The following is a 14,362-nucleotide window of genomic DNA, read 5'->3' as shown; positions in this document are numbered from 1 at the left end:
GAAATGAGAATGACCCATTACATATAATTTTTAGGATAGATTCACCATCTGGTAAACAATCACAGACCAAGCTCCTGAAGGTTTTACAATGGAATCATAGCTTTCAACCAGGGTCCCCTTTAGCAATGTAAATACAAAGGTAGAGCTACGAATTGCCCTCAAGAAGCCAGATTTGATATTGGGTGACTTCTCGCCCAGTGGTACAATTCATTTCTTCAGACACATTGCCAGCAATTACTGCTTCTACTCATAGTGTGATTTTCTAAATGTATCTATCCTTTGAATTCTATTAGGAAGCAATATGTAATATGGTATTCTGCCAGGATATCATATTTTAAATATTGTGCTATTATATACAGGCTACCACATTATTCTGAAGATATGTCTATAGAAGCAAGAAGAAATATATTCTATTTAAGCTGACATTTATGCCCCTCCTTGACACTTTCTTTTGCACAGACAAAAGAAGCATTGTTTGAGTAAACAGGTTTTTTATGTTGCTGAACTGTGATAGGGGCACTGTTTGACTAGACTGGTTTGATGTTATGCGGTTGAACTTGTGATTGTTCTACCAGCCACTTTGATATGTTTGCACCTTCATGCTCAAATGGGAGGGGCACTGTTTGAATAGACTAGTTTGATACTTATGTTGCTGAACTTGTGATTGTTTTACAAGCCACTTTGAAATATTTGCGCCTTTGTGCACAAACGAAAGGGGCACTGTCTGACTACGCTGGTTTGATGTTTATGCTGCTGAACTTGTGATTGTTTTACCAGACAGTGAAATATTTGCATTTTCATGCACAAACAAAAGGGTCACTGTTTGACTAGACTGGTTTGATGTTTATGCTGCTGAACTTGTTATTATTTTACCATCCACTTTGAAATATTTGCACCTTCATGCCCAAACAAAAGGGACATTCATTTGGCTAGACTGGTTCGGTTTTTATATGCTGCTGCCTGCTGTACTTGCTATTGGTTTACCAGTGACTTTGGAGTGTTTGCACTTTCAAAAAGGGAATTGTTTGGCTAAACTGATTTTAATTATTGTATGGTGGTGTACTTGTTGTTGTTTTACCATTCAATTTTAAATATTTGCGCCTTTATGCAAAAAATCAAAGGGGTTATTATTTGAGTAACCTGGATTCATTTTTGCATACTGCTGGACTTGTTTTTATCATGCACTTTGAAAGCATTTTCACTTTGATGCAAGAAGAAATGGGGATTGTTTCACAAAATGCCTGATTTTTGTATATTGCTGGACTGGTGATTGTTTTGTTATACACTTTTAAATTATTTTCACTTTTTCCTTTACCTACCAACTACAGTTAGCACAGATTCTGTCATAAGGTACTTGCTGATATGGTTTGTTTTTAATACACAATGTGTTATTTATGGTGTTATTTGCACCTGACTGTAATATGTGCACTTTAAATCTTGTAATTAGCATTGTTTCAAACATTTGGAAAAATGTTCAGAAGCATCCAAGCAGTTTTCATCCTCATCCTTGTTTCCCTGCCTGTTTTTGTCCTGCTTAGTAATAAAGCCTTGATGGTAGAAATTGAAATTACCTCCCCAGTTCACATTAAATAGTGTAGCGTGGTTATTATCATGCACAACCCCTGACAGTTGCAAGTGTGTGGCATACAGACAATTCACCAGTTAATTTCTCTTGGAGCTGGCAGGATACTGAGTTATATCTTGTGTATTCCTTGTGTATACTGTCAACCGAGTCTGTGAAATTGCAGGTTTGGGTTTGTCTTTCAAATTTGTAGGTTATTTTCTAGCAATGTAATTCTATTTCAGATCCTACATACTTGTTCTTTGTTCTTCAGCAATAGGCAGTTCCTGAGACAATAGGACCGCTCCTTTCCATTGTTCCAATTGCTGTCTCAGTTAAATAATCTGCTCTTGACAATAATGTTACCAATGGCATAGTTTATATGTTAAGAGTGTTTCTTACTTTCTTATTAGAATTTTGAGCAAGACAATATCGAGGCCTTTCATTAAATGTTGGAGGTTTCCATTCAAAATATGTCAGATTTTTGGGTGCTGGGGCAAGTGGTAGGTGGAAGGCTTGGCCGCCTGGGAGGTGTAGGGGGAGGAGACCTCCATGTACTTTGCAAAGGGGCCCCACCAAGCTCCACTACGCCACTGGGCAGACCTAGCACAAACGATGAAGATTGTGTGAGATGTTACGGCCTGGAATAAAGCCTGCCTGGTTATGTGTGAGATCAGGCTATTGAGGAAGCAAAGGAGCGACAAGTGTCTTGGCAAGTATCTTATTATTGGTGTTAAGGATGAAAGGTGGATGACAGGAGCCAAATTTCTCTGGGTCCTTATGAAGTTTCAACAAAGTGGTAATGAGCACGGTGTTGAGAAATGGGGAAGAGAGTCGGATTCATAACTGGCTTGAAACAAAGACTGCAGCTTGAGTGCCAAAGCTTGGGCAAATCGGGCATAAAATTAGGCAGATAAGCTATCAGAGCCAAGCAATTTCCACGTGTGAGTCTTTCAAGCAGGATCCAAGCTCCTGGCTAGTGACTGGCACATACAAATGCACCCGAGCTTCAGGAGAGCTATGGGAAAGAGGAATTGCAGATATGAAGCCCAAAGAGTAGTCGGGGAAACCAATAATGGAGGTACATAAAGCAATCTGTAGTAGCCATAGAAGGCTGTATTAATAAATTAATAAAGTATCGAATGTGGGCAATTTCCCCGAACCAAAGGTTGATAAGTAAGGGAATAGGATCACAGTCGCGGGGCAAAATCAACTGCAGTAAAAACAACCAGATTTGCAGCCTTCAGTATGCGTTCCCTCAACATATTCAGCATGGTCATGACAGCAAAGTAATTCATTTTTATCATGGAGATCAGCATGTCCTTCTTAAGGTCATATAGTGTACCTGTGTCTGCAACCATCACCTGTTCAGCCCCTGCCAAGGCAGTCTCAGTCTCCTGAACATCCCTTGCTAGAATCCTGTGCACCCCTACCCTGGTCTTAAAACAAATTCATCTGGTAACCAGTTTAAATGCTTCTCATTCGATCAACAGCAAGGAAGTAGTCCTTGTATTTTTCCGGAAGAAGGAATCAATATGTTTGAGTAGTGTCTGATGGAAGACCCCATACTCCAGCATTGTGACCAACAGCTGCCATGTATGGATCAGCAAGAGGGGAGCACCCCAAGCCAGCTCCATTCCTAAGGAGTTATAGTCAGAGAGCAGCCAGGGATGGTAGCTTATCGATGGAACCACTGTGTAGCTAAATGCTGAACAAACAAAACAATTGAGGTGAGAATACAGTTTATGAACCGGAAAGTAGAAAGAAAATTCACGGCGCATCAGATATTTAATTGGTCAGGTGTCAGATAGGGTCCAACGAGTTAGCCAATTGTGAAAATAAAAAGCATTTATTAGCATGGGGAATTGAGGGTGCAGTGTCATCAAACGATTTAAAAATAATTCAAGAATCATATTAAAGGCCCCTTTCAATGACTGAGGCACATCTGGCCAGTCAGCCATAGCAGAGGTAACCCGGGACGAAAAGGACAAATGATCCGAGTGTGGCACATAAACACCCCAAGGCTTAATGGGCATCTATTAATGCCCCCTCCCCCCCAATAAGCAGGAACAAATAGTCAGTGTCCACATATGTTCTGTACACCCTAAATGGTATCCCCATTCTGATCCAGACCTCCACTCCCTGGAGTAGGTCGAGTAACAAGTTCCATGTACCTGACCCCTCCATTCAGACTGCAGCTTAGCTACCTCTAAAACCAACAAGTGCGACCTCTGGAGAAAGGCGACATGTACCCCCCAGTGGAGCAGGGCAACATGGATTTTATAATGGCAGAGAGTTCATTCCTTAAATAGTCCAAGTGAGGAAACTACAGGTGTTAAAAATCATTCTGTGAGGAGGAACACAGCGATATTTGCACCTGTCAGGAGACAGGCACCCTGAAAATATTGGAGATCCCAGGGTAAAGGAAAAACCTGACAGGCAGAAAGGTGAATGATCAAAAGGACACCATCTGAACACCAAATGGATGCAAAAGCACACACAGGACAGATAACTTTGCAACCATCCAAAAACATGGAACAACGCAAAGGAAAGAAAAACAAAAATGCCCCAACGGGGGAAGGCAAACAGCACACAAACTGTCATAACTCCCCAGCTACGGCACTGACGGAGTAGGCAAAGGGATGTGGGAGCAGCACCAGGGTGTCCCTGGGTCTGCAGATGAGACCACTGAATAAGACATAGGGAGACTGGAGATACCAGCAAAGATAGCGCAACAAGGGTCATAACATAGAGTACAAAGGTAAAGTTAACAATAGAGAAGACTGTGAGCTGACGAATAAAGTCTTGATGAGACAGACACAGGTGATGCACCGCAGAGCACAAGTCTACACCAGATCCTCAACAGACTGAGCTATGAAAATCAGGGGGTAGGGGTAAGGGAGCTAGAGCTGTCAGAAGCCTTATCATCCCCCGGAAGCAGGCATGTCAGATGTTAGCAAGTGTGGCATCAACAAAAGCCTCTAACAGAACGCCTCAGCAGCAACAGCACTATGCTGCTGCCCTCTGCATTGCATGGGACCGGGCATCCTTCTCTTGCAAGCGTTTGCGGTGCAGACAGTGTAAAGTGTCAGTAATCTGAGTAATCCATGGCACTGAGAAGGGAGGTGATGGCGAGTAGCTATGGGAGCACATGGTGAAAGACTCCACCCCGTTGCAGGCCGCCTCCTCCTCCGCCAGCTGCGTGAAGAAGTGAGTATGTTGAGCATTGGAAATCCACAGCTTAGCACAGTAAAGGAGAGCATACAGGAGACCCGTTTCATGCAACCACTGTTTAACTGGAAGGAAGGAAGCCTGCTGGCGCTGGACAGCTAGCATGTAATCCAGAAAAAAAACATTACCTTTCCATTTTTGTACCCGATAGTACGATTATTCCGAGCCACTGTCAGAACAGCATCTCTGTCACATTAATTCAAAAGCCTCACCACCATAGTCCTAGGTGGAGCCCCAGGAAGGGGGCACCAGGCAGGAACTCTGTGTGTGCACTCAATCATGAAATAAGGTGAAAGCCTAGTGGGCGCAACATCCTGTTTTATCCAACATTCCAGAAACATCACCGGGTCAGCATTCTCTGCGGTCTCCAGTAGACCAATAAGGCAAATGTTGTTAAGGCATGAACAGCCCTCTGCATCATCAAGTTTACTTTCAGCTATGCCCAGCCTTTCCACAATGGTTGAGTCTGTTCAACAACGGCACATGTAGCCAACTGTAGCTCCCCCAGAGCCTACGTATTGGTGGTAATCCTTTCAGGCATTGGGTTGGCTTTCGCGAAAGATCGCCAAATCCTTGGTAAACAATTCAAACTTGGCCTCAAATGCTTCCTGGAACTCGGCAAAGGCTGCCAAAATGTTGTCCAACTTATGAGAAGCAGGCATCAATAACACTCTTAAGGGACAGTGAAGCAGCAGCAATCTGGGTGCGGGGCTCTTTGCCACCAACGGGCAAAGGCTGCAAATCCTGGGCTGGGGATCCCCGTTGAGTTCCTGCATGATGCCTGTGTTGGCACCCTCTGTCCTCTCATAGGCACTCCAAGGCCTCCAGCCCAACTTGTTGCTACTCTGGACGGAGGAGAAGGGTCCGTGAGGGGCCAAGGAGTCTAGTGGCATCAGAGAGCTGCCTCACCTATATCCGGAACATGGCAGGCCGATAGGGGCATGAGCAGCCTCAGTGCACAACACTGTCAAGCTTGATGGTAAACTGCACAAACAACAAAGAAGTAGGTCCAGGCAGGATAGTACCACCCTCAAGGGAAGAACCAGCCAAACGGTGGTCCTAAGCCTGAAGCAGAACAAGCAGAGTCAAAGCATCATGAAGCTGCTGGCACTCAGCGTGTGCGGTGGGGGCATCCCCTTGTCCCACCCATGTGCAGGTTACCCACAGCCATTCAGCTATCCATCATGGGGGTGCCCCACCTCCCCCAGCAATAGGCACCACGCCGGCATTCACAGGCACTTTGGACACTGTCCACAGTGGTCAAAGGAGGCAGCCAAGTGCACATGCGCTGAGGTCCCCAGGTGCGCACATGGTGGGTCCAACAAGCCACACAGACATCTACCAGCTGCCGAAAGGCAGGGCTAGCCAAACCCTGAGATGAACCTGCAGCCCAATTGCCCTCTATCGACTGTGGTATATGAAGATAGGCCCACTCACCCCACCAGCCCCCGCTCCTCCATCCCTCAGGTACACACCACAGTACAGCAGCATGAGAAGCTGCTGCCATCATAGGCTGACCACAGGCCTGAGTAGGAGCATCACACTGCATGGCGCCTCAGGCCCAAGCTCCGCAGGCCAAGGGCAGTGGAGTACTAGCTTCCAGGTGCAACCCAAGGGTGTCAGAATAGTTCAGTGTCACAGCACAAAAATCCACCATAAAATAGCTGGCTCTGGCCTCGGCGGATAGGTCAAGATCATCGCGGGACAGGGGGAGCTCCTCTGTTATACATCCGCCATGTTCGGCGGTCAGGACACACCCCTTTAGATTTATGTTTCACCTATTGAAAACTATAAACTTCTTCTAGGTTGGCATCCAGGGGGAATTGGTCAAATTAGTGTGATTAATTTTATATCCCAAGCAGACAGATAAATCTTTTACTGTATCCATCAGCTGTTAGAAGGGTAGCTGCAGAGCAGTGGAGTTAAATGCAAAACAAATGGTAAAAATAAGGGTTTACATCTCTTCTGCCACTTTTTGCTACTATGCTACTCTATAGCAATCAAGAGGCATCCAGAAATTCACAAGGTAAAGTGCGACTATCAGCTTCTATCACATCCTCACCAACTTAGTTCAACCTTAATTCCCTCAACTGTTATTACTCAATAAACCTTGCGATGAGATGTGTTTTAGAGACTGGGGCCTACAATAACCAGAAAGGCACAGACATCAAGATTCTGGCCAGCATACTTGCGACCCACCTTAAAAAGGTTACCCCTATGTTTATCCATGCCATGGAAGTAGGCTTTGTCCTGGGACGAATGTCCTGTAATCACCGCCACACTCTGACCCATGTCCTGTAGTTTGACAAAGACATACCAGAGGATGCACTTGTCCAGTCACTTCAAGACGAAAAAGTGCTCAGCCGCATAGAATGGGGATACCTCTTTGCGGCCCTTCACAAATTCAATCTCAGATACTACTATACTACCAGGGTTCAGCAGTTATATGCTTACCCCACAGCACAAGTTGATTGCAAGAATTTCTTTTTGACCTCCCTCCCTGTATGACGTAGGAGGCAACAGGGGTGCTCCTTCTCCCAGCTGCTCTTCCAGTTAACCCTTGGCCACACCCATCTGCCAGTCCGCAGACACTGCGGATATACCCATGCCAGGAGGCTCCTGATCTGTGCTTCTCTACACAGACATTCTGTTGAAACTTACTGACCTCTCCAGCTCCCTCCCGCCCCTTCCGAGGCTCATTACAGAGTTCTATCTGACAGCCTATTACAGGGTCAACTGGGGTAAGAGTGAAGCCCTCTCCCTCTCCAAGCCCACGATGAAGGCTGCCATACAGGGCTATCAGTTTCGCTGGAAGCCGTCTCATCTCAAATACCTTTGGGTCTACGCCAACAGGGGCATGGAATGCATGACACTAAATAATCTAAAGCTCCTCACTGAGGGTGCCCACGGGGACTAAGCCAAATAGACACACCTCAATATTTCGCTCTGGGGTAGGATTGTTCAAATGGTAGTCCTCCACAGGTTCACATTTGTTCTGGGTGTGCTCCCACTCCCGATCATGGTCTCACCAATATGTTCCACAGATAGAAACATTAAACTTTCATATGAGGCCTTGTGAAATTGCGACTGGCATTGTCCAAACTAAATGCCCACAGGAAAAGCGGCGGTCTAGGGCTCCCCTTTGGTTGAACTTTACACCTTAGTGCTACACCTTGCACAACTCACCTACATTCAACAACACATAACCGACCCTCTCCACTGGGTCCTATTGCAAGAAATTTCTCCCACAGCCCCCCAGGACTGCAGTCACTCTACGTACATGGTGCTCCCTCAACACGGCTCTCCAATCCTTTGATCCAGGCAATGGTCCTCTCCTGTGCCTGGGGGCGTGCCCACAGCCTCTTCTTGACTGATGCTTAACTACATGAAGGGGCCCCTCTAGCAGAATGCCAGCATCTGCATCAGAGAAGCTTTGCCCAACTGGCCGCCGTGGTGACAGACAGGAATTGTGTCCCTTTCCCAGGCTACTGCCTCCTGCTCCCTTGAATTCTGGGAATACCTGAGTGAGGAATTCCACTTTCCCCCAAACCAGAAATGGAAATATCTGCAACTCCATCACTGTCACGTTAATAAACCTGGTGTGCCCCGTGGGTCCTGGCGCCCTATGAAATTGTCTTGAATGCATTTGAAATTTAAGTGCACAGGGTTCCTGATCCACTCGCAGTGCTGGAGATGTGGGCTCCCTGGCTGCGACAAAATACCCATTCTGTATGACCGTCCGGACAAACAGGTTCTGTGGACCGCAGTGGAATACCCACTAACAGAACCATATCCCTCCCATACACAATACCTCAGCACGTGGTAATGCTACACGATACCGCTGCCATTCCTACATTGACTCATCATTAACACTGTATCCTCTCCAAATCATTAACCGCAGCCAAGCTCTGCATACTCCACTACTGGCGCTCACAGCACAAAACCATGCATGCACAATGGCTGGTTGAGATGTTCAAAATGGTCTCATTTGAGATGCTTATTTATAAGCTAACAGACAAACATGAGAATAACTAGCAGGTGTGGGTCATATTCCTGAACAACGACTTGTGACCCTACTTACTGGGGATAAGTAGCTCGGCCAGTACCACACTACGACACCTTTCCTCTGCAAATACAGAGACTCCCCCCTCCACGTCTATGTCTAGCCATTCACAGAGTCGAGACCCTGCTATACGCAGGGAGGACGTCATGTGACTCCAATACTGTGCTCACACTTTTGGGAGCTCGCCTGCAGCACCGACAGCAGGCACCATTGTTCACAATTGCCTCCTGCAGCTGTCCCCTTCCAACCCAACCCCCTACACATGTACACAACCATTCCCAGCTCTATACACGGTCCCGCCATTTACCTCTCCCCATCCGCAATCTACCTGCACCATAGACTACTCTTACGTTATTAAAGTGTTATGTTCTATTTAAGGAAAGTGCATAATAGGGGGGGCAATTGGATATATATATATTTATATATCATTGCTGCTTCTGATTCATGTTTAATTTCAGTTTTCCATTGTTTTCTAGAAAACTAATGTTACCCTACATTCTGTGTGTTTCAGGTTTGACCTTCCACAGATGAAGACATCGACTGGCATACCTGCGTTCTTTGCCAGCAAGGAACTACTGAAGGGCTGAAGTGTCCCTTGAATGCAGTCGGACCTGCATTTAACTTTGCAAGTGCAAATGCATCAGAAACTGAGCTCACAAAAGGATTTTTTTAGGAACGTTCATTAAATACAGAACATATCTGCAGATTGCAAAGTGCTGTTCCTACTTTTGATTTTTTATTTATTTCATTTAACACAGAATACATCTACAATTAAATGAGTTCTATATATAATTGGTCTTATTTTACTTTTCCTTCATTTCCTCTTCTGAAGTCAATAACAGAAGTATTAATGCTTACCCTGTTCCTTGGTGGCTCTTGCGCAGTCCTTTTTCTGAAAATTGTCGGACAGGATCCGTGAGCACTGATCGCGTAGATCCTACCAAAAACTGTTAGGCTACAACCAAACAAAATTCCACACAATTTGTTGCTTTTGTCCAACCTGTCCCCTTGATCTTGCAAAGTGACCTCACTATATCTCTCATATATTAAAACTTAAATAAAGGTACAAATAAATAGGAATATACTGGGCTGCTTTCAAGCCACACCTAAAAAAATGAATGTTCCTCACAAAGAGACAAAGGTCCCCATTACGACAATGGTGGTAAAAACCGCCTAACCCCGCGGCGACGGCCGCCAAAAGACCGTCGCCGCAGCTACCATCCATCTGCCATTATATGACCACAGCCAGATTTTCGTCACAAGAAGGGCGGAAATCTGGCTATGGCCATACTGGCTAATGGCGGTAAGGTGGCGCTGCTACCAACAGAGGCACCACGTCAGTAGACCGCCGCCAGCTGTATTAAGAAAAATAATACGGCCTGGTGGTGTTCTGCTGGCGGGCGCTGCTGGCGGTAGCAGCACCCCATCCCATCCCCTGCCAGAAGATCCCTTGGGTCCAGGTAACTCGGGGTTCCGACAGGTGAGGGGGGTGGGTGAGGTTGTGTGGGTGGGGGGGAGTGTGCATGTATGTGTGAGTGTGTGCATGAATGTGAGTGTGTGTTCAGTGTTGTTTGCGTGCATGTATGAATGTGTGTGAGTGCGTGTATGAATGCGTGTGAGTGCGTGTATGTATGGAAATGTGAATGCGTGTCTGCGTGTATGTTTTGATGTGTGTGCGTGAATGAATGAATACATGCGTGTGTGTATGTGTGGATGAGTGCGTGTCTGCGCGTGTGTAAATGGGAGGTGCGTGGATGTAGGGGTGTGGGGGGATGTCTGCTGAGTGTTTGGGGGGGCAGGAGGCCTCCTATCAGTGACAGGGAAAGAATTCCCTGTCACTGATAGGGCCTACCACCATGGTTTTTGTGGCTAAACTACGGCGGTAGGCAGGGTCCTGATACTGCCGGTAGCACAATGGCGGCCGCAGGGCCGAAGATTCTTATCTCCAGCCCGGCGGCTGCTACCACCATGGCAGTCTAGGTGGTACATTGGTGGTTTGGCTTCACCCAATCCGCCAATAATCATAATGTGGCGGTAAGTACGGTCAGCCTGTTGGCGGTACTACCGCCACATTAGCCCAGACCGCCTGGGTCATAATGACCCGCAAAGACTGTCATGAGTATTGTATTAGGAGGGGTGGTTAAGCTATCTAAAACACAGTCACTGAATCTGGTTCTATTGAATCGGACACCTGCTGCGAAATATACTCGCCAACAACCACGGTCCTAGCCTGTAATATTCGTCGCGGTGCCTTTTATTGAAATTACACATTAGAGCAAAGATTGCGCATTCTTGCGGTGCTATATTATGGACCAGAAGTCAGATCTCGAGCAAATTATGTGCAAGACTGAACTCTTCCTATAATGCGTCTTCTTTCACACACCATATCCGGGTGCACACATTTGGTCACGAAATACGACAATCACATTAAGTCCCCTGCCCTTTACCTGCGATGTGAGAAAGAAGTGCGAGATAAATCAGACGTCCCATCGAAAGTTGTTTGCGTTCGAGGTAAGGTCTATAGACTAAAAAGAAGGCCTCTCAGCTACTGCCGACAACTCCCTTCTCAGGTTGCGTCAAGATTTCTACTTTCACTTTCTTTATCGTCAGATTCAAGATGGCATATCCTGATCTGTGTGATACAGAGAATGGGCAGTAGGCGGCGCGCGGGCATTAAAGATCGAGGGGGAGTAATTTAAACATCACTAATGTGTTTAATTCGAGCGTCCTCGAGCCAGAAGTCTACAGCATAGACTAGAAAGCAATCAGTAAGAGGTTCCAGTGAGAACAGGCGGATTGGTTTTTATTTAATTATTGATTTTACTATTAACCCCTTCGCTGCCAGGCCTTTTCCCCCTCCTATGCCAGGCCTTTTTTTGCCTATTTGGAATAGTTCTCGCTTAAGCCCTCATAACTTTTTGTCCACATAAGCTACCCACACCAAATTTGCGTCCTTTTTTCCCAACATCCTAGGGATTTTAGAGGTACCCAGACTTTGTGGGATACCCTGAAGGAGGACAAGAAATTAGCCAAAATACAGTGAAAATTTCGTTTTTTAAAAAAAAAATGGAAAAAGGGGCTGCAGAAGAAGGCTTGTGGTTTTTTCCCTGAAAATGGCATCAACAAAGGATTTGCGGTGCTAAAATCACCAGCTTCCCAGCTTTCAGGAACAGGCAGACTTGAATCAGAAAACCCAATTTTTCAACACAATTTTTGGCATTTTACTGCGACATACCCCATTTTTACCATTTTGTTGTGCTTTCAGCCTCCTTCCAGTCAGTGACAGAAATGGGTGTGATACCAATGCTGGATCCCAGAAACCGAAACATTTCTGAAAAGTAGACAAAATTCTGAATTCGGCAAGGGGTAATTTGTGTAGCTCCTACAAGGGTTTCCTACAGAAAATAACAGCTGAAAAAAATGATATTGAAATTGAGGTGAAAAAAAACAGCAATTATTCTCTACGTTTTACTCTAACTTTTTCCTGCAATGTCAGATTTTTTAAAGCAATATACCGTTACGTCTGCTGGACTCTTCTGGTTGCGGGGATATATAGGGCTTGTAGGTTCATCAAGAACCCTAGGTACCCAGAGCCAATAAATGAGCTGCACCCTGCAGTGGGTTTTCATTCTGTACCGGGTATACAGCAATTCATTTGCTGAAATATAAAGATTGAAAAATAGCTATCAAGAAAACCTTTGGGGCATATTTATACTCCGTCTGCGCCGAGCGTGGGTCAAAAATGTTGACGCACAATCAGCGCAAACGTTGCCCCGTATTTAAAATTTGACGCCCGAGTCCGCGGACGACAAAATTCCGCCGTGTGCGTCATTTTTTGGATGGGGCAACCCGCCTTGCATTAATTATATGCAAGGTAGGCGTTACCGTCCAAAAAATGGCTTAAACGGCCGTGCGTCGTATTTATGCTTTCGGGCAAAAATGACGCACGGCCGGGAGGCGGAACCAGAAAATGACGCACAGCCCGATTTGTGTCAAAATTTTACGCCTGGGTCAGGGCAGGCGTTAAAATGGGGCAAACACACCTGTAATCAGAACACACAGAACAAACAGCAGAGCAGCGGAGCAGCAACAGGGAGCCATGGAGGTGATTCTAATCCAGCGTGCACGCAGACGCAGAGCCCAGCAGCAACAACAGCAGCTACAACAACACCAGCAGGGACCCCAAAGGCAGCGAAGAAGGCAGGAGAGGATATTCCACTCCAGAACCACCCTTCAGGGCCTCAGGGAACACAACATAATCCAGAGGTACCGGTTGAACTGGCAGGCCATTCAGTAGCTGCTGCGCAACATTGAACCGCAGTTGGCCCCCACTTTGGTGACACCCCGCACCATCCCAACAGAAACCAAGCTGCTTGCCGTACTTCATATGCTGGCAAGTGGCTCTTTCCAAACAACTGGTGCCCTGGTTGGCGAAATATCACAACCATCATTCTCCGCCTTTTTGCCCAAAGTACTGAATGCCATCATTGGACTGACACCCCGCTACATCTGCTTCCCTAACACACTGCAGAAGCAGCAGGAAACAAAACAGGGGTTCTACCTCATCAGTGGCTTCCCACACATCCTTGGTGCAATCGACTGCACACATGTACGCCTTGTGCCACCTGCTGCAACTGAACACCTCTACCGCAACAGGAAGCACACACATTCCATCAACGTGCAGGCCATTGTCGATCACCAGGGATTGATCACCAACATCTTGGCTAAATATCCTGGGAGTGTCCATGACTCATTCATCTTCCGTCACTGCACCATCAATGAACACTTCCAGGATGGACGGTATGGCAATGGACTACCTGTTGGTAAGTACAAAAACCTACTTATATACACACTGCACAGCAACCCTCCAGGACACACAACACATACACCACAAAAGCAACATGTGAACAGGAACATACTGAGGTTGTGACATCGCTAGCCATGTTTTTTAGGTCACCATTGAACCTGTCACACATCGGAAATTACTGTACAGCCTAATGTTAAGACATCAAAGATCACAACGTGTGGTGTGGGTTGCCCAAATGTCACCTTGCAAAATGTAAATGTCCCAATGACCTTTACATTAATCCATTGCCTAAGTCTAAAGGCATGGGATGTCCAGGGTACATTGATATGAACGTGTTAACAACACTGTCAATTTTAACTGTGTATGGAACTATCATCTCACCCCCAGTGAAGACACATGGACACCTGTATCACAAGTCACAATGCTAGGGAGGGCACACTGTACTGCAAATCCCAAAACATACTGCTGACAAACGGTTAGCAGACAAATACTCGTTCAGCCAAGGAAACAACACAATGCAGATGGTACATCCTACAAGCATAGGATGCTACATTATTACACAAAAGAGTCACAGACAACACAAGACAACTACTGCCATGAAAGGTAACTTCAAAAAGTGCCAACTACATCAACATGATTGCAATCATTCTCTCTTGCAGCTGATCAGGGGTATGGCATCCAGCCATGGATTATGACACCA

At 46.0% G+C, this 14,362-nt stretch overlaps 1 protein-coding gene across 3 annotated transcripts in view; it reads right to left on the bottom strand.

Annotated features, from left to right (window-relative positions):
• Positions 1-11,460, bottom strand: part of LOC138284668 (uncharacterized) — a 353,800-nt gene extending 342,340 nt beyond the window's left edge. For 2 of the 3 annotated variants that reach the window (XM_069223735.1, XM_069223736.1), the window contains exon 1: positions 11,303-11,441. In XM_069223735.1, the coding sequence (XP_069079836.1) occupies positions 11,303-11,345 (43 nt within the window). In that variant the 5' untranslated portion in view covers positions 11,346-11,441. Of the gene's footprint in view, positions 1-11,302 lie in introns of all 3 variants that reach the window. The other variant, XM_069223733.1, reaches the window with a different exon arrangement.
• Between the last annotated feature and the right edge of the window lie 2,902 nt (positions 11,461-14,362).

This window comes from Pleurodeles waltl, chromosome 3_1 (assembly GCF_031143425.1).
Source record: "Pleurodeles waltl isolate 20211129_DDA chromosome 3_1, aPleWal1.hap1.20221129, whole genome shotgun sequence".
Classification (NCBI taxonomy): domain Eukaryota; kingdom Metazoa; phylum Chordata; class Amphibia; order Caudata; family Salamandridae; genus Pleurodeles; species Pleurodeles waltl.
Note: the sequence above shows the minus strand (reverse complement) of the source record. Positions and strands in the feature narration are given on the sequence as shown.